This window comes from Lacerta agilis, chromosome 5 (genome assembly GCF_009819535.1).
Source record: "Lacerta agilis isolate rLacAgi1 chromosome 5, rLacAgi1.pri, whole genome shotgun sequence".
Lineage (NCBI taxonomy): Eukaryota > Metazoa > Chordata > Lepidosauria > Squamata > Lacertidae > Lacerta > Lacerta agilis.
Window position 1 is genome coordinate 28,599,132 of NC_046316.1, and position 25,729 is coordinate 28,624,860.

The window sequence follows — 25,729 nt, forward strand, 5'->3', positions numbered from 1 at the left end:
AACAGGGCTTTTTGTCCATATGTTATAAGTGCTTGTGCAAGTGGGTGGCTTTTTTCTTGCAAATGGGTTAATGCCTCAAATACTAGTTTGTTTGTTTGTTTAACCTGCATCTCAATGCTAAACAACTCAGTGCTAAACAACGAACTTTTTTTTAAGATGGCATCAAATAATATGTCCGTATTTCCCTCCCCTTTAATTTAATTTCATAAACTTCTGGGGGGCTGCGGCCTGCCTTCGAGGCTTCAGCGCTCTCCCTGGTCCTTCTCCCGTTGTCATGGCACCCAACGGCCAGAGGGAGGAGGAGGAGGAGGAGGCCCCCGCCTCCGCAAGCGGCGCTATACGTATTCAGGGCGTGCTCGTGCCCGCGAGCCTCCCAGGCGCGCTCACGTCTTACTCGCCGACGTCATCCCGGTACGGCTCTCGTAAGTGAAGTTGAGGGCGGCTGAGGGTAAGCGAGGTAAGGACGAGATAAGGAGGGGAGACTCTGCCGTGTTACTTACCGGGGGTGCCGTGGGGCACACTAAAGCGGCCGTGGCTGGTCACCGGGAGGCCAACGGGCGAGTAACAAAAGGCCGCGGTTGTTCGGCCTGGTATCACCTCCTATTGGCAGGGTGGCTTCGCGCATGCGTCTTTCGATTCGGTTGCCTGCCACGGCGCAAGCGCAGTGGGCATTTGAAAGTCATAAGTCGGCGGGATGTAACGCCGCGGTGAGTTCCGCGGTTCTCACGTTGCTTTCTGGACAGGCTGCCGCCCTTGTTTTCCGTGCATGTTTACTTGGGGAAACGGTCCTCCGAGCTTAGTGGGCCTTGGTCGCGTCGCACTTAAGAGCACGCCCCATTGGACACAGCGAGGGTTCCCTTCTGAGTAGGCCCGCATAGGATCCTGCTGCTCGAATTAAGAGGGGAAATGTTTGGTTGCCAGATCTGCGGGGCAGGCAGACGTTTTACAGGCGTGTATAAAAAGTTGGGCTAATTTTACCGTTCTTGAAGTCGGTGCACAGGACCAAGTTTGTAGATCTTCGGAAAATAAAGGAAAAAGGCTGCTTAAAGCACATAGCTGGCCGTGGTTCCATCACCTCCCTCTCCTCACCTTCCAGCATTTTGTATTCAAATAGAAAATATATGAGTGGCTTACAGTTGACACTTGCAGTGACCCAGAATATAGTAAATAAAATGTCTGTCCTGCTTTATTGCCCTCATGATAGGAGGTAATTATCATCGCAAAGAACAGCGACAAGTCACAAGGCAACTGGGAAGCTAGCCCAACTGAGAGTAAAAAGAATTCACTGGGGCTGGGATCAGTCAGCCAGGCAAACCAAAAGATGTACATAGATATTGATTTATTCTTGCAGTAGTTCTGTGAAGGTCACATTCTATACATAGCAGACAGTTCAATTAACGAACTAGCTAAACAGAATGTCTGTGCGCTTGTATCTGTCATGTCAAGAAGTGAACCCCTGCTTGTCCATATGTTATAAGTGCTTGTGCAAGTGGGTGGCTTTTTTCTTGCAAACCAGCCGAGATACCACTGCAGCCTAAAGGTAGCCACATGACTGTCTTTTGGTAGCTTATCATGTCTACGTGGGCACCTGGAAACTGTTTCAGTGCATGTGTGTCAGTGCATGGTTGAAAAGAAAACCCTCTAGATGGTACTCAAAAATGTAGAGCGCTTTTAATAAGATGATGAATTCCCCAGTGAGTTTCAGTGGAAGTCATTCTTGAAGGTACAAGAATTCAGTTGGGTGGGTTACTCCAATAGTACAGCACCTCTTCCACTTGCTGACTTTGTCGTCTCAATATGGCACTTGTCATCATGGGCATAGCCAGCCCAGGATTTATGTTGGGGGGCAGGCTTTATATTAGAGCACAGAACCTCAGTTAGTTAAGTATTTTTATTGATTTACTGTACTTGATTTCAGGGGGGCAGCTGCTCCCCCCTTAGCAACACCCATGCATGTAATCAGGTGACAAGGAAAGTGTGTTCAGAAAAGTTCTATTCAGCTGAATGCATGGGGGCGCAAACTCAACCCATCCACCCGTCTGCATTAGCTCCCACCCCTGCCACTGAATGCATGTTGAGCTGAATGCAGCCTCCTTGTGATCATAACTTGTGTTATCAGAATTCATGATTGTGGAGAGGTTTTTAAGTACGGTATGTTACGTTGAATATGCTTAGGATCTCCCTTCAGACTTTTGTGCTGAATGTGGCATGGTTGGGAGTGGAGAGTGTGGGGCTGGTACATGCAGGTGTGTTGGGGGTGGCCTAGTGACTTCTACATACAGTCGTACCTAGTGTTGCGAATGCTGCATGTTGCGTTCGTCACGGAATACGAACGTGCCGAACCCGGAAGTACCGGAACAGGTTACTTCCAGGTGGCGGTTCACGCATGCGCAGATGCATCAAATGATGTCATGTGCAGAAGTGCCGAATCACGTCGCGCACATGCGCAGACACAGCGCTTCAAGTTGCGGACTGCTCATGATGCGAATGGGGCTCCGGAACAGATCCCGTTCGCATCCAGAGGTACCACTGTATTTTGTACAGCTGGACACCTAAACAGAGCTAAAGTGATTCTTGTTTCACTATCTGAAAACTTCTTTCCCCACGATAGCCACTAACGTTGAGTTAAAAGTTCTCTGCAAAATGTCTTGCAGTTCCATGTCAGGACACAATTTAAAGATACAGATTTCGTTCTGCCTAACTTTCACCCTTCTTGCCTCTTTTAGATGGTACCCTCCCTCATTATTTCATTAAACTGACCTGATTTGCACATCATTTTGTGCCAAACTATGGCTTAGAGGAAACAGGTGTATGGGCTCTTGGAAAGCCATTTTGCTCACATCCAGACTGGGGCTCATGTTTAAGCTCTCTTGTCATGAACCACAAGCTGTAACCGAAGATCAGGGATGAGCAGCGTGGCTGTAGGGTCCTCTCCCTGAGCCCACAAACCTGTGTGGTCCCACTAGGCCATAGTTTAATAACATGCAAGCCAATCCATTGTTGATCTCTTCCAGTGGTTTTGAGCCCTTGGCCACAAAGTAAGGGAAAAGTGTGTTGTGGGGCTGGTGTGGGAGAAACAATTTATTTTTTAACAATAGGATGCAGAAATTGGTTAGGTTTGTGTCTTTAAATCTGTTCTTTAAACCTGCCAACACCTACGGGTAGCTCAAAATTTGTGAGGCAATTAGCTACCTACATCCACTAACAGAAAGTAGTTACTACACATTGGAATGAACCAACATAGTAATAGGTCTTGTTCACTGGCCTACATCTACGTAGCATGATGAGTGGTCCTCTCCTAATTGTTTTGTGTTTTTTATGTCCTCTCCCAATTGTGACCCCACAAAGGTGCCCGTATATCTATGCCTGGCTCAGTGATATGGGGAAACACTGATGGCCGGCCCTACTAGCTTCAGACATGTTATGCCATCTCTGGTGGACACTGAAGCCCCCGTTGAGGCTATGAGGAGGTTTGTTCAAAGACTGAAGAGGTACAGTATGAAGGTAGCTGGTAGTCCTGAGAACTTTAGCAACATATTTGTGGGGACACACCCCTCCAACTAGTCCTATGTTGGTTCTGTTTCTGGGAAATGCCTCATGTTACAGCCGTTTATTTCATATCTCATATAGGCAATGGGATATCACTCAAAGCACCAAACTAGATGTGACATTTTTCATGTTTTTAGCCCTTACATGGCTGGTTGGTTTTAAAAAAAATAGTCAATGTGAGGAAGAGCTAGATGGGTGTGTGGCCGCTGTCGCATGCTGACAGCTTCTAGGAGCCACAGATGAGAGCTGAGTGCAGAGTGGGGACCAAAGGAGGACATACTGCCCCAGCAGGAGCACAGTGTGCCCCCCACCAGACGTACTCCTCCCCTAACACCCCATACAACCCCCACAAGGCTAAAGGCATGTATAATGTCACATCTATTTTTAACCTATTGATTCTTTTGCATTTGTTCCAGTTCTAATGTCTCTCTGCTGTAGATTACTTGATTTCCTTCTGACCATGTTTGCTTGAAGGGCAGAGAGCAACAGCAAGAGTCTTCTAGTGGCTTAGGTGAGACAGCAAGTCTGACTGGGGCGTTTTCATAGGTTGTGAAGTGCCGCATGATTCACTTGGATGCACTTGTGGCTTCCTGGTTGTTTTCTCTGCAGTTCCTTCGTTTGCTCAGAGTGTGGCAGTGGCGCCCATGGACTGAGTTTCCACCCCAAGTTCAGGACTTGCTGTGCATGCCTTCATTACACTATTATATTACATATCCTCTTGTATTTTGTGGGATTTCTCTGACCACAAATTGCATGAAGCCACATGTTGCCTTACAGGGGTAAGGAGATTAACAGTACAATTCTGTGCATCATTAATTGGAAGTAAGTCCTGCTGATTTAAATGGGAATTGCTTTCTAGCAGATGTGCATAGGTTAGCATGGTTTGTGCAGCAATACATTCGTTAGTCTTTAAGGTGCTGCAAACACCTTGAGGTGTGTGGGTTTTTTTTTCTTTTGTCACAACAGACTAACACTACATCGCTACTCTTTTTGAACTTGCTTTCATAAAGACTCCCAAAAGTGTCTTTTATGAATATTCAGTAGCTGTGATTCTAACCGGAACTTAATTGATGCAAGCACATTTCAGGTTATTAACCTGTGTCTGTGGCCATATGGGATAGAAAGAGGTATGGGGTATGGGTTTGCATAGCAGCAGAGGAATACTTGAAATGCCCAGGACCTTTCAGAGAGAGAGAGCATACATTTACAGTCCAAAGGATAGCTACTTGAATCTTCATGCTTACTACTTAGAGAGATTCTAGTTTTACTAGATTTTTTTCCTTTGTCTATTTCAAAATCAGTGAACCGGTTTTCCCAATATTTTCTATCCTGTTGCAGAGGAGACACTGAAGTCTTTTAAAAAGAAAGCTAGAATACCCCTGTCTGGGTTATAGGCCATCCAGTGACTCCTGTGTACCTCAGAATTGATAGCTTTGTTGGCTTATACTAGCTAGGACAACATAGGGAAATACAAGCTCACAAAAAGCCATCCTTGATTGGATTAATTTACTGCTCCCACTGTGGCCAGCTTTTGGAAGATGTATTTCCTCCAGCAAATGCTTGGGTACCATGCTGAGCCATTGATCAGGTAGCCATTGGAGTATGGTGATTTACAAATGTGAAATGGGCTGCATGGCTCATAAAAGAGGAAGGAAGATGCTGTACATAATTGTGGTAGATCTGGAATGGATAATAAAAACAGTAGGTATTCAGTGACTAAACAGACAGCAATTGCTTTAACTGTGTTGTGTGTGTTGTAGGGTTTGTTTGTTTTTAATTATCTACATTAACAGCTTAAAAGAGCATTTTCTTTAGGTTGTGGGAGTAGTTAATACTGTAAGATAGCTGGCTCCACAAAACAACCTAAAGGTTTTGTATCTTACTTTTAAAAGATTTTATATAACAATAAGGACTTCAACTGGGGAAGGTAATTGAAACAGCTTTAAGACCTGTCCTCTCCAGCCCATGTTAATACAGGAAATGTGAAGAGGTGGCATTGTAGATCTAATAGTGTTTTTGTTAGGGGGAGGGGTCTGAAAAAATGTTTCATTTATTCACGAGCAATGCTTAGATTGGGTTTTACACTTACTGTATTTCTAAGCTATATGAAGAGCTTGTGTTGACTAGGCTTTCCCCATTATAAGTAAAAATGGCTCTTTTCTGGTTTTCCTTTTGCATATTCTAATAACATTCATTCTGGAGGTGAGATTGTGTCCATCTGTCCTTGAACAGGTGGCTGACCCAAAAGGAAAGAAGCAGTGGGAGAAGTCCACTGCATGGCATTTAACTTGTCATATCCAGTTCCTCTTCCTGCTATCTGATTCCACAAGGTGTTTGGTAACCAATTCAGAACATTACCCATCTTTGTTAGCCTCTGATAGTGGAAAAGAATCCTGTGGCATCTTAGGGCCAATTCTTTTGTTACTTTCTGCACTTGAGAACTGGTATCTGGAATGCAAAATAAATGTGTATGGCATCTCTAAAAAATGGCACCCATCTATATAATGCACAGCTTTTTGCCTGCAAAACACACCCAAGCGGCAGCTGGAAAAGCTGTGAGCACTTGGCTCAGGTGTGTTTTGCATGTTAAAGCTCATTATTTGTGATCTTTTATAATGATTTCAATCTGTTCTTGATCACAATACCAAGTTCCTGTCTAGGAACACCTAATATTCTAACAGTGAAGTTAAGAGCATGTGAACCTAATGCGTCCTGGACCCCTGGAAGATTCATGGAAACTTCTCTGGGCTTTGTAAACTGCTTTGAGGTTTTTTTCCTACATTCGAGCAGTGTATGCGTTTTATTAAGTAAATAAATGCAAATAATATAATGAAATGTATGAAATTGACCTTGGCCTTTGAGGTGCCACAAAACTCCAAAGTTTGAGTTTTTGCATTCTGGCTGCCACCCAGTGGTGAAAGTTTGAATTGCGTTTTGTTTCTAAGAGCAAGCATGTTGCGAGCAAATGGAGCAGTATACATATGTATTGTGGCAAAAGGTGAAGAATAGTCAAGACTTGAAAGTTGGGGATGTTGCCATGGCTGCTTGTGGTCCAAATATTCTTATGCATTCCTGAGAACGAGCATCTGTAGCGTTTTTTGTTTGTCCTGAAGATGCAGATTCAAGTTTTATATATTCATCTTCTACCTCTTAATTCCTAATGGGTTTAAAGAAACCTGGGTCCCACGGTTAAACTGTTTGATTTCTGTAGACTCTCTCTTTTTTTTAGAAAAAGAAAAGCAGAATACCCAGCTGGATATTTTTCTACTTGACAGTGTTTGTAACTTAGACAAATCTACAGTGGAACCTCAGGTTGCAGACGTAATCCGTGACGGAGGCATGTCCGCAACCCTCAGCGTTTGCATCCTGAAGCTCTGCCTCTGCGCAGGTGCGATTTGGCACTTCTGCACATGCACAAAGTGCGATTTAGCGCTTCTGCGCAGGCGCGAGCGGTGAAACCTGAAAGTAACCCGTTCCGGTACTTCCGGGTTTGCTGCGGTCTGCAACCCGAAAACACGTAATGTGAAGCATCCGTAGCATGAGGTAGGACTGTATTTTGATTTTCAAAATTCTGCAGCAATCCCATTTACACACACACACACACACACACCACGTATAATTGAGCCCTTTTCTCCTTGCCAGCCTTTGGTTAATTGTACATAGTGCCAAGCACACTGCAACATGCCCAGCATTTTCTTTGATGGCAGGCTTGCCCACATTTTCTGTCGAGAGGTCCAGCAGTTGCACTTCTGCCTGGAGCCATACTATGTGGGTTACTCAGAGTTGCTGGGTGGAGGTGGGTGGTGTGGAACATGCAGTCGCATTTTGCTCTGAATGCCTGACTTGATGAGAACTGTCTGGGTTTTAAAGCCCTGCAGCACTTCATTAAAACTATTTCTTTGAATGAACGGTGCTTTAACCCAGGTGTCAGCAAACTTTTTCAGCCATGGGCCAGTCCACTGTCCCTCAGACCTTGTGGGGGGGGGCGGACTATATTTGGGGGGGGGGGAATGAACGATTTCCTATGCCCCACAAATAACCCAGAGATGCATTTTAAATAAAAGGACACATTCTACTTGTGTAAAAACACGCTGATTCACGGACCGTCCACGGGCCGGATTGAGAAGGCGATTGGACCGCACCCGGCCCCTGGGCCTTAGTTTGAGGACCCCTTCTTTAACCTGTTCTCAGTGTCTCATCCTTGGGATGTTAGGCCACAGTCTGCACTGGAGAAAATAATCATTTCTGTCAGCATGGTGTCCCATCAGATTGGAAGGAACTTGCATCACTACCTAAGCTACATGGAATCTGGCTATTAGGGACATAACTTTGGTTAAAACCTTTCCTGGTACAAAGGTCTCTGTGGTGTCTGAAATTGTGTGAATTCATGCAGCTGATATGTAAACTGCCATGCCTCTCTGTTATCGTTTATATTTAACAATCGGCATTAGCTGTGTTGAGTGTAATGAGTATAAATTAAGCTTTCAGCAGGTTAATCCTTTTCAAATCATACTGCTGTCTTAGCTCAGACTTTGTGCTGGGTCACAGAAGATGTGTAGCACAGCCTCCAGCTTTGATCTATTGAGTTATGTAAACTAGCTAAATTGTGGGAGGCGGATTTACACTGTGCTCCCTTTGAATCTTGATATGTTTCAATAGTATGGTCTGGTGGGGGAATTAAAAAGTTGCCAATTCTAGCTCAAAGGCACACAGCTATATTGTGATTGTGTGATCTGTTTTCACAGCTTGCAATCCTAAATACACAGACTTAGAAGCAGGCCCCATCGATAATAATAGAGATTACTATGTTTAAGAAGAAATTAAAAATTAAAAAATAGTCCAGTAGCACCTTAGACACCAACTAAGTTTGTTCTGGGTATAAGCTTTTATGTGCATGCACACTTCTTCAGATATGCTTAAGAAGATTTGTTTTAGGTTAGGATGGCAGTCTCTGAAATTTGTTTTTCTGTCACTGTTCTCATAATCACAGGCACCTAGATTTTGTGGGTTTGCTTGGAAGCAGGTTTGCAATTTAATTTGAGACATGGGTCTGGAATAAATACGTTGACCTTCCTTCCAGGCTAGGAAGCAGGGCTAAACCTTTTGACCAGAACCTGGTACAGTTGTACCTCGGGTTACATACTTAATTGGTTCTGGGTCGCTGTACGTAACCCAAACGTGTTTTGCGCAGGCGCAAAGTGCGCAGAGCGTGCACACGGCGGGTTACACTTCCGGGTTATGGGAGTATGTAACCCGAAAAGTACGTAACCCGAAGCGTACGTAACCCGAAGTACGACTGTACTAGCCTGGCCACTTGAGTTACACTCTTCCCTTGCTAAAACAAACAGAACATTACCTCAAGCCAAGTCCCCCATTAATTTGAATATATTCCCCAATTATCAATGTGTGAACAAAATGCTGTTTCCCCCCAGTTAACTCAGCAGTGTGCTGCTACATTCCCTCCACTGATAGCCGCACATAATGTAAACAGCAGCACAAGAGGAAAGCAATCAAGATGGTACATATACTTGAAGCACTTGGTTTTCATCTCTTCCTTTCTCTTGCCTTTAGGTTCAGACTGAGCAAAATGGCTGCCTCTTCGTCATCGTCTTCGGCTGGTGGAGTTAGCGGAAGTTCCATAACTGGGTCTGGGTTCAGCGTCTCGGACCTTGCCACACCAAGAAAAGCTCTCTTTACGTACCCCAAAGGAGCTGGCGAAATGTTAGAAGGTAACTGCTCTGCATATCTCCTCCTTTTGCGTCAAGGCAGTAAAAGGGGCACTGCTAAACATCACGTAAATTTTCACCCTTGTGCCTGTGGAGGTAGTAGCGGTAAAACAGTTTTGTGTGTGGCATACGGGCTCTCAACTTACGCTGCTTTCCAGGGAGTGAGCCCCAATGAACCTGGGGGGACTTTACTTCTGAGTAAACCTGCTCAGGATTGCCCTGTGCAGTGTGCATTTTAGTGGACCTTGTGCTACTTTTGTTATCCCTTTGCATCTGTTCAACTTGCACAGTTGGATGGAGTTGTTTGCCCAGTAAGCTATATTGATTCCAGGCACCACACTGCTGATATTGCATTGCTGATCTGATCTATTGGGCTTTGGAATGTCCGTGATGTATGATTTGCACCCTTGTTTCAGGATTCGCTGCAGTTAATTATAGAGTCCGTTTGGATACTTAGGAGCTGCCCGGTATTAGCCAGGAGACTGCTTGTCTCAGAGCCTCTGGGCTCATAAAGGAGAGCATGCAACCACAGCACCTTCTACTCAGTTAATGCTTGACCCATCTTTCTGTCCTGCCTTCTGCATCAAACAGGACTAGTTGTGCTCTGCAGCAGGCAAGATAAGCCAAAGGGGTAAAGTCGGAGGCTGCAGCATCTCCAAGCACTTAAACAGACAAGCAAAGTTTTTAGGTTAGCATCTGGCAATCCTATCAGTAATAGATCTCCAGACATGCTTAAGGACATCATAAGAGCACAGCTGAATCAGGTCAAAGCCCCATTTAATCCAGCCTCCTATTCTTACGGTGGCCAACCGGATATCTTACAGGAAGACTACAAGCAGGACTGGAGTGCATCAGCACTCTCCCCATATGTTCCTATTTTGCCTTGACAGTTCTTGGATTTTTCTCCTCCTCTTGCTTACACTTACCCATCTTCTCCCTGCTTAAACCTTGAGTTCAAGCAGGAAGAAGCAAAAGCATTTCATTCCCCCACCTTTACAGAGTCCCAAGTAGCCCTTAGACTCTTGTAAGGGCACTTTGCCTTTTGACTGAAACGCAGACTTTATTTCAGTGGCTTAGATCTCTTGGCCAGCATGCTATGCTGTCAGTACAGTTGCTCAAGCTTGATGGATGATGGCCTGTTCATTAAGATCTGAGGCAGTAGCTACTACTTAGCAATGCAAATACATACCGGTCAGAATAAAGCTGCCCTGGGTTCTGCTGCCAGAGCAAGATATTGAATTCTAGGTAGCTTTATACTAACCTGTATGACTCTTAATCCGTGAAAGCAATAGATTGCTAGTATATGTAAAGTTTCTGTATAGATTATATTTATTAGGATAGCGTTAGCCATTTCCCCCAACAGCTCAGGACAGTTAACAGTATGACAGCAAGAAAGGATGGATCCTCCTTACATTTACATTTTAGGAGTAGGAATGGAACTGAATTGTACAATTACTCCCATGCATAGCAAGAATGAAGTATATGCTTATTTATCCAATTGCCATATCTGGGTATGGCATGATCTGCTTTTACAAGCTGTCTTCCCTATAACAGGTGGCTCACAAGTCTTACCGATAGCAGGAATAGGATGCACCGTTCAGCTGTGGGACTTGAATTTGATGTGTCCTTAAGGTTTGCAATTGGCGGCAGTTTCCAGACTCACGCATCCTAGGTCTTTTTGCTGAAAGAATGAATATTTTCCCCATAGGCATTTCAAGACTAAAAACTAACATATTGAAACAACACAAGGCATAAGCATGGGGACTTGCTCATCGCCAAAAAAAAAAAAAAAAAAAAAGCTTTGGAAACACTTCTCCATCCAAGAATGGTAGGCATTATTTTTTTAAAAAAAAAAAACAGAAATTAGGATGGAGCTCTTCCTTTATAAGACATGGCAGGATGGGTGGGTATAGTTGCTGTTTCCTTTCTTGAGAGGTAGTTGCATTTCATTTGAGTTTTATATGCAGAGTTTGGTGTGGGGAGGGAAGAGCATTGTACAGTGGTACCTCGGGTTACGTATGCTTCAGGTTACATACACTTCAGGTTACATACTCCGCTAACCCAGAAATAACGCTTTAGGTTAAGAACTTTGCTTCAAGATAAGAACAGAAATAGTGCTCTGGTGGCGCAGCGGCAGCGGGAGGTCCCATTAGCTAAAGTGGTGCTTCAGGTTAAGAACAGTTTCAGGTTAAGAACAGACCTCCGGAAGAAGAAGAAGAAGAAGAAGAAGAAGAAGAAGAAGAAGAAGAAGAAGAAGAAGAGGAGGAGGAGGAGTTTGGATTTGATACCCTGTTTTTCACTACCCGAAGGAGTCTCAAAGCGGCTAACATTCTCCTTTCCCTTCCTCCCCCACAACAAACACTCTGTGAGGTGAGTGGGGCTGAGAGACTTCAGAGAAGTGTGACTAGCCCATGGTCACCCAGCAGCTGCATGTGGGGGAGTGGAGATGGCAACCCGGTTCCCCAGATTACGAGTCTACCACTCTTAACCACTACACCACACTGGCTCTCATTCGTTCTCCGGAACAAATTAAGTACATAACCAGAGGTATCACTGTACTCTGTAGATCATGCCATCACTTTGCATGAATACTTGCCATGTTGCACTAATTATATACTGTGTCACAGCCCTAATTAATATGTATACATATTAGCATCTGTATGCCAAACTGTTGGATTAATTAAGATTAAATGCTTGTCCTCAAGCTTAATGAGCCCCTAGAACCAATTAAAATATTGAAGTATTTTTGTGTTACTGGGCATGTGCCTGGGAGAGAATGTCTAGTGAGGCTTTTTTCTCCACGAAAGAAGAAATAAGACTCCTTGGCCACTTCATATATTTAAGAGAAGTAAAAAAAAAATCACTTGCTACACTGAAAGTCACCCATTATCCTTCCCCCCACTTTGTTGCAAATAGTACTGGGAAAGTGTGTGTGTGGGGGGGTGATAGTTGGTGAGACTTAAGACTAAATGGATTGTATGGCTCCACCACAATTAGGAACACTCAATATCTCCAAAGCAATTGCCTCCACCACCCGCTTCCTTGTCTCATGACTACAGCAGTAAAAGATTATCGTAGCTGGAGGAAAGATTTCTAATAATTTAATAATGTTTTTCTGATAACATAATGATAAATCAGCCTTGCCTAGAATTGCTTACAGGGCTTTCTTATTCAGGTAGGCCAATTCCTTCCATTTGTCAAGTCTGGCAGCCTGTTGGGCAAAGACGTGGAGCTTCTGGCCCTCCAGATGTTGATGGACTACAGTTCTCCTCATCCCTGACCATTGGCTATGCCAGCTGAGGCTGATGGGAGTTGGAGTCCAACAGCATTCGGAGGGCCACAGGTTCCTTACCACGGCCTCATCATGCCCTAAAGCAAGGGTCTCAGATTGTAATATACCTTTCTGAGGGGATACTAGACTAGAAACTGAATTTTGATTCTTCAAAGAGCATACAGTAAGATTGGCTGCAAGTTGGTGAAAAAAAACCCATAGTGTTCTGCATCATATTTCATGAATTTTAATATGCATTTCTAGCCTTGTGATCATTCACTTGCATCAGAGTATCTTAGCATCCCCGCCCCCATCAAAGTTTCGATTTTTGTCTCTCGGTAGTGTTTTCTACCTCTCCATCAGGCATTTGGTTGAAATAATCAACCATTTGCAGACCTACACCTCACACACAGTTTAAAAGGCCATTTATTGTTTAATTATCAAAAGGGCTGGGACAAAAGGAATGCTTCTGCCTGGTGCGTAAAGATATGTAACAAAGGTGCCAGGCAAGCCTCCCTGGGGGAGAACATTCACAAACAGGGAGCCACCACAGAAAAGGACCGTTCTTGTGTTGCCATCCTCCGGACCTCTCGTGGAAGAGGCTAACGAAGAAGGACCTGAGATGATGATCAGATGGGTGGTATAAAATAAAATAAAACCATCACTGGGTCTGGGTCAGTTCATATGGGGAGAGGCAGTCCTTGAGGTATTGTAGTCCTGATCCATTTAAGGCTTTATAGGTCAAAACCAGCACTTTGAAATGGGCCCGGAAACTTAATGGGCAGCCAGTGCAGTTGGGCCAGGATCGGTGTAATATGCTCAAAGCATCTTGCCCTGGCGAGCAACCTGGGCATTGAATTCTGCACCAGCTGAAGTTTCCGAACCTTCTTCAGAGGCAGCCCCACATATAACGCATTGCAGTCATCTAACCTGGCAGCGTTAGCATGCTTATACTATGGAACATAGTAGACGGCCACACCCACTCTGGAGAAATATGCTGCTTGAAAGAGCCTGCAGTGCCTTCCTTGTACGTGAAGGACTCCATGGTTCACAGGTTAGGGAGACAGCAACTGACACCTTCAGTCGCAAGTTCCAGGGCTCCCCCAAGCACCCAAACAGAAGTTATAATCCCCTGGCAATCCAGATATAGCCACCTGCAGCCCACAAAAGATCCAATTTTGTTAGGGATATGGATGGAGAAGGAAGACGCCTCGCTTGAATTCCATGCTTATGGATTCTTAGGAGACTTGAAGTCACTGTTCCACTCATCAGAGTGACAGGGGCATAGACAGCAGGGTCCAGCATGCAGATTGGTGTCCGATGTACACATACCCCAAGACACTTTCCCCCATGTTTAGTTGGATCATTGCTGGCATCTGCTGGTTATTTTTTCAGCAGGCCTCCCTACTGATTTTCTCCGCTCCTTCTTCTTCTTTGGTGATCACTTGTAGCCGAGTAAGATTGTCTTCAATGAACATGGTCTTAACAGTGAGTCTGTAAGTGGCTGTGGAGGCCAATTCTCGATCCACACATCCTTCCACAGTGGGAACATAAGTTTCTGGGTGGGAGTTGATTATGGTGAGGGTTTGCCAAACGTGCCTTCTTCTTAGCACATTTCTCCCTTTTGTCCTGAGTTAGACACCTTGACACCTTTGGTGAAGGCTGTTCTCCAACTGGAGCACTCACAGGCCAGTGTTTCCCTTCCCAATTGTCAATGTTTATACTACATTTTTCTTAGATTTGCCTTGAGAGAGTCTTTAAACCTCTTTTGTTTACCGTCAGCATTACACTTTCCATTTTTAAGTTTGGAATAGAGTAGTTGCTTTGGAAATCGATAATCAGGCATCCGCACAACATGACCAGTCCAACAAAGTTGATGTTGAAGAATCATTGCTTTGACACTGGTGATCTTTGCTTCTTCCAGTACACTGGCATTAGTTTGCCTGTCATCCCAGGTGATGGGTAAAAAATTTCGGAGACACCATTGATGGAATCTTTTGAGAAGTTGGGAGATGGCGTTTATAAGTGGTCCATGTTTCACAAGCATACAGTAATGTTGGTAGTACAATAGCTTTGTAAAGAAGCATTTTGGTTTCCCTGCGAATGTCCTGGTCCTCAAACACTCTGCACTTCAGTTGGGAGAAAGTTGCACTTGCAGAGTTCAGGCGATGCTGGATTTCGGCATCAATGTCGGCCCTTGTGGAAAAATAACTGCTCAGGTAGGAGAAGTGATCAACATTTTCCAATGTTACACCATTGAGTTGGATTTGTGGCGCTGCAGAGGGGTTGTTTTGTGCTTGTTGGTGCATCACTTGGGTTTTTGGGATGTTGAGCAATAGGCCAGGCTTTTCGTAAGCTTCTGTGAAGCTACCGGGTATTTAGGATGATTTGGAGGTCAGCCTCTGAGTGTGCACACACCACGTTGTCATCAGCATATTGAAGCTCTATGACGGAAGTTATAGTAACTGTACTCTTCGCTTTCAGCCGACTCAGGTTAAAGAGCTTTCATCTGTTCAATATATGATTTTTACCCCAGTTAAGAGTTTCCCTTTGACAATGTGTAGGATCATGGCCACCTCATGAGAAGAGAAGACTCCCTAGAAAAGACCCTGATGTTGGGAAAGATGGAGGGCACAAGGAGAAGGGGACGACAGAGGATGAGATGGTTGGACAGTGTTCTCGAAGCGACTAGCATGAGTTTGGCAAAACTGTGGGAGGCAGTGAAAGATAGGCATGCCTGGCGTGCTCTGGTCCATGGGGTCACGAAGAGTTGGACACAACTGAACAACAACAACAGGATCATGGCAATGAAAATAATAAATAGAGTTGGGGCAATAACATAACCCTGTTTAATACCTGATCCCACTGAATGGTTCACTTTGAGAACCATGGTTACCTGTGATTGTTGCTGTCATATTATCATGGAGGAGCTGAAGGATGTTCACAAATTTATCTGGGCAGCCAATTTTCAGAAAGACAGTCCAAAGGGCATTACGATTTAGTGTTGAAGGCCTTAGGTCAATAAATGCCATATACAGGGGGTTGGTTTTGTTCTTTGTATTTTTCTTGAAGCTGTCAAGGAGTGAAAATTTTGTCCACTGCCCCCCTAGAAGGTCGAAAACCATTTTGAGATTGAGGAAGGGTAGCCTCAGATATAGTTAGGATACGGTTTACTAAGATCCTTGCTAATAAAGAGATGCCTCGATAGTTTCCGCAGTCTGTTCTATTACCTTTTTTAAAAAGGTTGATCATTTTGGCTCCACCACATAGCAACAACACTGCTTGGTTTATTATCACACCATTGTTATCTAGGGGTGGGAGAGACAGGAGAGCACTGAGTTTTGGGGGCTCCACCTCCTTGATCAGTGGTCCAGTGGAATACTTAAGGAAGCTTGCCTGGCCTCTAGTACAGTATCATTTTGGTACCAGGAAAACACCTTTCAGATCTTCCAAATGAGCCATCTGCTCATTTCGATTTTATTGTTGTTGCTTTTATTGCATACATTTTCATTGCTTTTGTTACATATAATTTTCCCCTCTCTTTTGTTTTGCTCTTTTATAGCTGCCCTGGGAAGGTTTCTTTGAAAGGTGGGGCATAAATAGCTTTAAATAATGGATAGAAGCTGCAGCTAGGTGCTCATTAGGAGTTGTTGAGTGAGTAGTTTAAAGAGGGTGTTGGCCACAGAGGTACTGTTCGATTTTTTTTGCAGGCACCATCTTTCCCATTCGTAGGCTTGCTGCTGATAGCACTGTTTTGAGGTTCACCAGTTTCGGGAGAACATGCACTTATGGAGATAATATTCACCCCATGCAGGAAGTTGCATCAGAATTATCTCTCTGGTTACTGTGCGTTCTGCTTGATGTGCCCCGGATCTGATCCTGTGAGGAAGAATGCATTGTATTGGCTAGCAGTACCAATGGGACATGGGTGGCGCTGTGGGTTAAACCACAGAGCCTAGGGCTTGCTGATCAGAAGGTCGGTGGTTCGAATCCCCGCAACAGGGTGAGCTCCCGTTGTTCAGTCCCTGCTCCTGCCAACCTAGCAGTTCAAAAGCATGTCAAAGTGCAAGTAGATAAATAGGTACCACTCCGGCGGGAAGGTAAACAGCATTTCCGTGCGCTTCTCTGGTTTGCCAGAAGTGGCTTAGTCATGCTGGCCACATGACCCGGAAGCTGTATGCCGGCTCCCTCGGCCAATAAAGCGAGATGAGCGCTGCAACCCCAGAGTCGTCCACGACTAGACCTAATGGTCAGGGGTCCCTTTACCTTTACCAGTGAGCGAAGTACTCGCTGTTTATCAGTGACCGTGTTTGTGCTTCTCATACGCTTCCTCAATGTGTGGTGTAAGCTTGTGGGAGGCAGAACCTGCAGCAGGGTAGTCGGGGAAAAGAGAGCAGGGCTCCTGCACCTTTAGTAATTACACAAAGGAGGACGTTTTCAGCTTGGCTACACCAGCTGCAATTCTCTCTTCTATGCAGTATTAAATATTAAAGATGCAGGGCCCTGGTTATCTTTTTTCACCTGGCCACCCTACTCCCCTTTGTTTCTGGAAACCACTGGGAGAACTGCTGTTTCGGATGCACAAGCTGAAAGCACTCCTTTAGAAAAGCTACCCAGTTCTTTGGACCCTGACTCTAAACCACTTCAGAAGTTTATAGGCTCCAACACATAAACATCATTTGTCCGCCTTTGTCAGTGATGTACCTCTGAGCCGTGGTGGGTGCACATTGGATCAAACGTCTCACGTCTCCTTCAAGTTAGTATATATGTCCAGTTTTAAAATAATAAATTTTACTTCTTTGAAAAGTATAATTTTCTATTCAGTGCTGGCTGGAGGATTACACATTGCGGCCGCTAGACATTATGTGGAAAATTCCACATTGTTTCCTATCTGGAGAAATCTAGCTTTTAAGAGAGTTTCAGTACAGATCATTCGGCACAAACATAAATGCCATAGATTGCAAAATGGCTTGTAGTATCCAGGAAGTAAGATGTTCAAAGAAGAAAAGGAATCTTAGAAGATCGACTAAAACTGATTCCCCCCCCCCCCCGCCAAGTGGTTCTCTTGGCTTAATGAGTTAAAATGCTTTTTTTGGCCTGGTAACATGTACTGCCTTTGTCAGTTGCACTTAACTGAGACCTTTAAACTTCTCCTATACTGTACAGTGGTATCTTGATCTACGAACAGCCTAGTTCACAAACTATTTGGAACACAAACACTTCAAAACCGGAAGAAGGTGTTCTGGTTGGCGAACTTTTTTTGGAATCAGAATAAGAACACTTTGGTTTAAGAATGGACTTCCGAACGGATTGTGTTCATAAACTGAGGTACCACTGTATTAGAAATGACAGGACAGATAAAAGATAGTGGGTGTGATCCAGCAGAACTTAAGCACTTTCTGGTCCCACAAAAACAATTAGACTTAAAGGTGCTTAACTGTGCTTGGACTGTGCTCAGCAATGACCTAGGTGGCTAATAATACATCACTAAACTTTAATGCCTGTGCAGCTTTACTCAGATGAGTTATAGAAGTACAGTCTGGCAGAAGCAAGATGTTTGCCCTTCAAAGGGCTTTTTGTCCTTTTGGCTGGACTGTGCATTTTGCAGCCTTAAGTGCATCATCTATCTCAGCTCAGACACCGACCATAAAATGGTGTGGCTGAGTTCCTTTGGGCTGTGTGCTGGGGGTCAGCTGTATGTGAGAACATGTCATCACTTAGAACAATCATTTGGATATTTCACTTTCACTTACAATTCTCACACTATGGGGAAGGATGTACCCCACAAAAATACATCTGCAAAATCAAATGTTGGAAGTGCTGCTTTGCTTTGCCTCTCCGAGGTACACAGCATCGTGGAAGGCTGCCCCACGGAACCAGTACAACCCTCCTCTCCTCCACCAGACAACTGTTGTGCATGCGATGTTGTGACCAGGTCCTTTATTCCAAGGCCCTCCCGGACCTCTCCAGGTACCTCCTGCAGTTGGTTGCTTCCCCAGGCCCTCTGCTTATAGTCTTCTTTGAGAAAAGCAGATCCCTTGACACATCCTATTCAGACACATCAGATGGGGCTATGTTGGTAGCATGTTAAATATTAAGCCTTAGAAACTCCTTTGCATGCTTTGCAAGTATTCATGAAACGACAAGGCAAACTCTTCGGGTAATCGTCAGCAGAATAAAGAGATGTATAGGATTCAAAACAGACCTGAAGTTCCTCCAGTTAAAACAACCAGCCCTTGCATGGGTTAGAGTGACTAAGGTAATTAATCCCTGTACTAAATTATTTCTCAGATCCCGCAATTGCAGGGCAGGGGTGAGCCAGGTGTATAAGGCCAATGAATACCCACAGAACCAAGAGCGCAGAAGCGGCTCCTTTGGAAGCAGTCTGCACACACAGTCACTGACCAGTGTTGTCTAAGTGTAAATTTCCTCCAAACCTTGACTACCCTGTTTGAGCAGGTCACCAGTATGAAGCAGTAACTGTACCCCCATCAGTTAATTATTTGGGGGCACACATCCCTGCTTTGTTCTAGTTGTGGGTGCCTCCAAGGAAGAGGGGAGAAAACACAAATGTCTATGGTGAGGCAAAGCAAAGTCCCTGTAAGTGCAGATTGCAGATGCATGTTAATTTCAAAATGTACACTAAAAGTGTACAGTGACTGATTTCAGTTTTAGTTTTCAAAATCGTCCAACTTCATCTGGAACTCTTGCCTAATAGCATGAGACTCTTAATCTCAGGGTTGTGAATTCGAACCTCGTGTGGGGCATGGACTAGGCGACCCTTGCAGTGCCTCCCAACTCTATGATTCTTTGTGTTTAAGATGGGCATGGGGAACCTCCTCTGTCTGGCAAACCTAATCTCACTTGCCCTAGCCCTTCCCAAACACCTGTCCCTTTCCACAATGAAGAAGTCTCTTCCTGAGGAAACTATGTGCAAACTTCACACTTCGGGTAGCTGGAATCTTTCTTCTTCTCTCCAACCATAATTTTTAGTGGTCTGCTTTATAGCCATTTGCTCCGCTAGCTCCATTCTGTCATAACTCTATACTGCCTTCATTGTATATAGAGTGCAGTCATTTCCCCTCCTGCCCCCACCTAAACAAACCATCAAAGGCATGTTTAATACATTTTCCTCCCTTGAAACTCTGTAGTAGAATCTCTGAAGTCTACATGATGGTTGGTCATGGGGAGTCAAAATGGTGGTTCCTCTTTTCTCTTCTGTATGACTGGCAACCCATTCCTAACCCTGTTTGCTGGGATGAGTGGACTTTCTTTCAGAGCAGGAAAGCTGGCGGTCTTGTGCAATTCCAAGTTAGAGGCATCCAGTGCTAACTACTCTCTGAAGATTGTTCCCATAGGGTGGGAGGTGCTAATGCATTCTTTTCAATGAGTGATGTGGCCATGGTACGTCTTAGAGGTTTTGTCCCAGGGATTTGCATAGTGGCCTATTTTTGATGTTGGATTTCCTGTACTTGACAAGTACCCGTGCTCATATTGATTAACATTCTACAATGTGAGCTGCTTTTTCCACTGTTTCCATTCACTGCTAAGATTGCACCTTGAGATGCTTAAACATGTATTGTGCTATCATTTTGCATTGCTCTCAGGTAGGCTCAGGTTGCCATTATGGATGAGTCACCTATAGTCTCCTGAGATTAGCAATTCCTGGGGAGAATGGGCTCCCCCCCCCCTAAAGCCTTAGGTTGAGAATCATCTACAGTTGCTTTTGGGCACTGACATGGTGCTCAGTCTTGTAGCTGCTTTGAAGAGCTATTGAATCTTAACTGAAATCCCACTGTCTTTGTGACACTTCCAGAAAACCAAAGAATTGTTTTCTTTGAAAGTTGAAAGTCCTCATCTCTTTGTATGTTAAGGCAATTGAATTGGAGTTCATCTGCCAAGAAAGAAAGAAAGAAAGAAAGAAAGAAAGAAAGAACGAACAATAGTAACACAGGCTAGTCAAGAACAGGTTTTCTGCACTTCAGTTCCATAGATGTTAGGAGGAGATGTGTGCTTCAGTTGATCTGTTTTTTCAGTCCAGATATCACTTAAGGAGCTAATTCTTCTTTTCTTCACATGGGTAGCCCTTGCTACTGGGAGCATCACCACAGGGTGCCGTGATGGTGAAAAGGGCAAATTATGTGCTAGGGATAGTTGGGAAGGGGATTGAAAATAGACTGGCCAAGGTCATACATAATTCCTTCATATAAAGTTTGGTGTGGCTGCATTTGGAACCATCTCAGAAAGGATATGGTAGAGCTGAGAAAAGGACAGAAAAACAACAACCAAATTTATCAAGGTATTGGGAGCATCCTGATACTAAAAAAAGCTGAAGCATCTGCAAAACACTCTTTAGTCATTTTTCTCCCTAAAGAACTAGAGGGGTGTGATAGAGTTTTACAAAACCTATGAACAGAGAGCAGTCCCTGCCTCCCCCCTCGTAGCTCTAGGTCACCCAAGGAGATGATTGGCATTATTATACTTGGGGCAGACAAAAGCATACTCCTTCACAAAACTTAAAAACTTAACTTGCAGGATTTGCTTCCCTGAGGTGTAGTGATGGCTTGGAAAGGCAAATCTGTGGAGGGTAGATCAGTCAGCAGCTATTTAGCCATGATATATCATAGAATTCTAGAGTTGGAAGGGACCACGAGGGCCATCTAGTCCAACGCCCTGTAATGCAGGAATCTTGCCCAGTGTGGGGCTCAAACGCATGACCCTGAGGCCAACCCCAACCTCTCACCACCAGAGGAACACAAGCGAACAACAAAGAACCTGCACAAGCAACGCTAACACCAAACCCTACATATATTAAGTAAAATAGAAACATCGCCACCCGACCCCACCCCACCTATCTTCTCTCCCCCCCCCCGTCCACGTCTTCCCCCTTTTCTTCCGAATGTCTCAACAAATGAAACTGATTTGTAAAAATGTTACATAGAAAAAAATACGAGAGAGAGACATTGCACATACTTTTGTAAATCAAGAAAATATTTAATAAAAAAACACAATAAAAAAGAAGAAGATTAAGAGTTTCATGCTGTACTGACAGAGCTAACTCTATGTGATGGTTAATGGAATGTCCAAGTTTCTAGGCAATATTTATTTACTATATTTGTATAATGCCTTTTGTCCCGAACAGCTAGCAAGGCCATTTACGAGAAAAACAAAGGTGAGGGGCTTGCTCGATTTGTACGACACACCCTGATTCAAATTTTGCATTCCAGTGTCTCTGTTTAACGTGGCTGCAGTAACATAGCAAAGTGCCTTATAAAGAATTAGGCCTGTGGTCGATCTTGCTCAGTATTGTCCGGGGAAAGTGGTCATCCAGTTGCTGCTGGACTCCAACTCCCATCATACCTGACCCAGCTGTCCTGGCTGGCGCTAATGGGATCCAGAGCACAAAAACATGTGAAGGGCCATAGATTCCTTATGTCTGGCGTAATCGCCTGGCAGTGGCTTTCCACAATTTCAGGCAGAAGATTTCCCCAGCGTTCCCTCTGCTATCAGGCAGAGTTTTGTGAAGTCTTGCAGGCAGTTGTTTCATTGTCACTCCCCACCCCCTTTTCTTCTATTAATGATAACAAAACCAAAAACCATTTTCTATCTCTGTACTCCATGAGTCTAAACCCAGGTTGGCTTGAATCCTTGGTCCAAAAAGAAATGGTGGTTGTTTCCAGTGGCACCGTTAGATGGACATAAAGGTAAAGGGACCCCTGACCATTAGGTCCAGTCGCGGATGACTCTGGGGTTGCGGCGCTCATTTTGCTTTATTGGCAGAGGGAGCTGGCGTACAGCTCGGGGTCATGTGGTCAGCATGACTAAGCCGCTTCTGGCAAACCAGAGCAGCGCACGGAAACACCATTTACCTTCCCACCAGAGTGGTACCTATTTATCTACTTGCACCTTGACGTGCTTTTGAACTGCTAGGTTGGCAGCAGCAGGGACCGAGCAATGGGAGCTCACCCCGTCGCACCAACCTTCTGATCGACAAGTCCTAGGCTCTGTTGTTTAACCCACAGCGCCACCCGCATCCCACATATATACATATAGGGAGGTATAGCATAGACTAAATTACTTTCCCCTTCTATTTACAGATGGCTCAGAGCGATTCCTATGTGAATCCGTTTTCAGCTACCAGGTTGCATCCACATTAAAGCAAGTGAAACATGGTAAGTACTCTCAACTTATATAAGAATCGTCAATGGATATATCTATAGTAAAAGTTCCATAATCATAGAATTGTAGAGTTAGAAGGGACCCTGTTTGCAAGTGTGTGTTTTTTTTTAAAAAAATATCTTAATCTAGTTGATCCCTTGTGAACCTGTTGACCCAATGTTATCTCAGATAATAGAATTGCAAAAGCAATATTTATTTATGCAGTCTAGTTCTTGGAGATAAGTTTTGAAACCTCTGTTACTTAGTCCTATGTTGTATGCATAAGAGGAGCAAAGTGAATGCTGCATTCATACTAGGTACTCTTGTGAGATGCAATGCTGCTGTTAAAAAAAACACTCTCTGCCCCATGAGTCAGTTGGTTTGAATTTGATCTCCTCTCCTCCTTCCTGGCTCACATTGTATATTAGAGATCAGTTGGTATTTCTGAAGTGCCATCAAGATGCAAGAGCTCTCTTATCAGATACATATTTATTATTATTTTTGTATTGCAGTTCTGTGGAAAATGTTCAAAGTGTTATCTGGTTAGATTAACTTTTTGTGTATGAAACTAGATAATGTACTGTTCCAGCCATATTCTGTGGCCCAGCAGATTGGACAAGAATCCTTCAGTTGCAATAATCAATCCAAGTGGACTAAAAGTTAGATGACTGTTCTGAAGTCAGATTCCCTTTAAGATCTTCAAGTTTACTGTGCAAAAGCAGTTCTATTGGTGTTTTTTTCCTGGGAGTAGATTCTGGTTATATAAACAACCCTTCTTTACTTATTGAAGGCTATTGTAATTGTAATCTGTAGCTCAGTGGCGTAAAAGGGTTTTCCTCTTTGAAGACATTAAGAGTTTTCCTGCACCCCCTGAGGAATTGAGTCTCCCACAACTAAAGGGGGGGTATTCACACTTTCCTTTCATCCTGCTTTTTCCAGGCACAGGTGAATGTACATCTACAATACATATATAAATAAAAACAAAACTTAAATTTTGTTGCAGATTGAAACAAACTTGCTGAAGTTTGTGTGGGAGGGACAACTTTTTTGTTATCAGTGAAAGAATTGGCTGCGGCAAGAGACTATTCATGGCTGTTAATGTGTTTCATTTGAAAGGCTTAATTTAAAGTTTATTGCTAACCACAGTCAAATTTTCTGTTGCAGATCAGCAGGTTGCTCGGATGGAAAAACTTGCTGGTTTAGTTGAAGAGCTGGAGGCAGACGAATGGCGGTACAAACCCATAGAACAGTTGCTGGGGTTCACTCCTGCATCGGGTTGAAAGTTTGTTGATGTGGAAAGATAAATCACTTGCACGTTTCCCTTTTAAAAACACTTGGCTGTTTTCCATTGCTTGGACTGCAGTGTAGTAAAGAACGGTCCATAACTGGACTGCCTCTTACCAGAGCCAGTAAACTGCAGACACACAAGGTTTTATTAAAGAAAAAACTTATTCGGTTTTCCAGCAGCCTCACTCAACAGCTTGTTTCAGGAGGGTGTGATTGCTGTAACTAAGGAGATAAAATCATTTTTGAAGAAGAACCTGTTTGCTCAAAAGGGAAGGGGTGGCTATTTAAACTTACAACCCTTTATGCTGACCTTGGAGCATGTGTGCTGAAAGTTGGCTGGGTAATTGGACCCTTGTTACTGTTCAAGTTAAACTCCCGGAGGGCAGAGTCAAAAGGCAACAGGCTTTGGCCTTAAGCTGTCCCTTTGAAGATGGATGTGATAAAACAATAGGATAGGATCACTTGAAGGGCAGAAGAACATTAACTGTTTCCTGTATTTAGATTCCTTGGTTTTTGCTGAGTCTGCGTTTTGTCAGCTGTTTCTGTCTCTTAACTGACTGTGGAAATATTGGCAGAAGATGACTGCTGTTAAATGCAGAGCAAGCCTCTGAAAAGCAGCGTTGGCTGTCCTCTCCTTTGTTCCAATTCACTTGAACCGTCTGCTTGGCAATTAAATTATTTCTACTGCTATGGTGTCTGCTCCTGTATTCTTTTCAAGGGCTCTGGAGTCGGGAAAACGGGAATCAACTGGTGCCAACACAAGCTTCTATAAAGCAGCTGTCCATGTTTAAACCTTTAAAAAAATCTACTCCATAAGGATGATTATGAGACAAGTGGCTGAGTTCCCCTGCTGTATCTGCCAAAGCACAATAGCGGCATCTCATCTTAAGCATTTATTTGCTTGTTGAAGACGTTTTACGGTTGGGTTTTGTGTATCCTGGTTTCTATCAAATTTTAAGGACAGAGTCATATATTACATTCAGGAATGTTTTTGTGTATTTTAGCAGTGCTTCACCTACACGGGCAGTGTAGTGTGGGAGGCAGGAACTGCTGTAATACTGCAGCCACAACTTTGCAAGCAGTGGGTGCTCAAAACCAAAAATCAGCGGTCCCAGAAGTTGCTGCTGCAATTTTGCACCAGATTTTAATCACAAGACTGCTGTGGCTTTAATATAATCGGTTTAAGATTGGTAAGAAAAACACAGCTCCTGTACAACTTCTGTCCCTCAGACCTTGTGGGGAGCCGGACTATATTTTTTTGCGGGGGGGAATGAACAAATTCCTATGCCCCACAAATAACCCAGAGATGCATTTTAAATAAAAGCACACATTCTACTCATGTAAAAACACCAGGCAGGCCCCACAAATAACCAAGAGATGCATTTTAAATAAAAGGACACATTCTACTCATGTAAAAACATGCTGATTCCTGGACTGTCCACGGGCCGGATTTAGAAGGCGATTGGGCCAGATCCAGCCCCCAGGCCTTAGTTTGCTTACCCATGGCATAGACAATAGTTAGGCTGTCCTAATCCAGATAGGGGCACAGTTGGGCCATAAAATAATTTCTTTTACCCATGTTGGTTTTCTAAAAAGAAACCTGCAACATCTTCATTAACATTTTGACCCTTTTAAAAGTAAAGGGACCCCTGACCGTTAGGTCCAGTCGTGGACGACTCTGGGGTTGCGGCGTTCATCTCGCTTTACTGGCCGAGGTCATGTGGCCAGCATGACTAAG

At 44.0% G+C, this 25,729-nt stretch overlaps 2 protein-coding genes across 4 annotated transcripts in view; one reads left to right on the plus strand and one right to left on the minus strand.

Annotated features, from left to right (window-relative positions):
- The window catches only part of ASCC1 (activating signal cointegrator 1 complex subunit 1), a 47,496-nt gene extending 46,866 nt beyond the window's left edge, over positions 1-630 (minus strand). The window contains exon 1 of the mRNA XM_033149108.1: positions 501-630. The gene's annotated coding sequence lies outside the window, so the exon portion shown is untranslated. The remainder of the gene's footprint in view (positions 1-500) is intronic.
- On the plus strand, positions 357-24,681 carry ANAPC16 (anaphase promoting complex subunit 16). 3 transcript variants are annotated; one of them, XM_033149109.1, is made up of 4 exons: positions 357-457; positions 9,121-9,278; positions 22,644-22,718; positions 23,869-24,681. In XM_033149109.1, the coding sequence occupies exons 2-4, from the start codon at positions 9,137-9,139 to the stop codon at positions 23,982-23,984; spliced, it is 333 nt and encodes a 110-aa protein (XP_033005000.1). In that variant the 5' UTR covers positions 357-457; positions 9,121-9,136; the 3' UTR covers positions 23,985-24,681. The 3 variants fall into 3 exon arrangements, with proteins under 3 accessions (XP_033005000.1, XP_033005001.1, XP_033005002.1); XM_033149110.1 differs by having other exon boundaries at positions 371-448; XM_033149111.1 differs by lacking the exon at positions 357-457 and adding an exon at positions 4,037-4,060.
- The last annotated feature ends 1,048 nt before the right edge of the window (positions 24,682-25,729 follow it).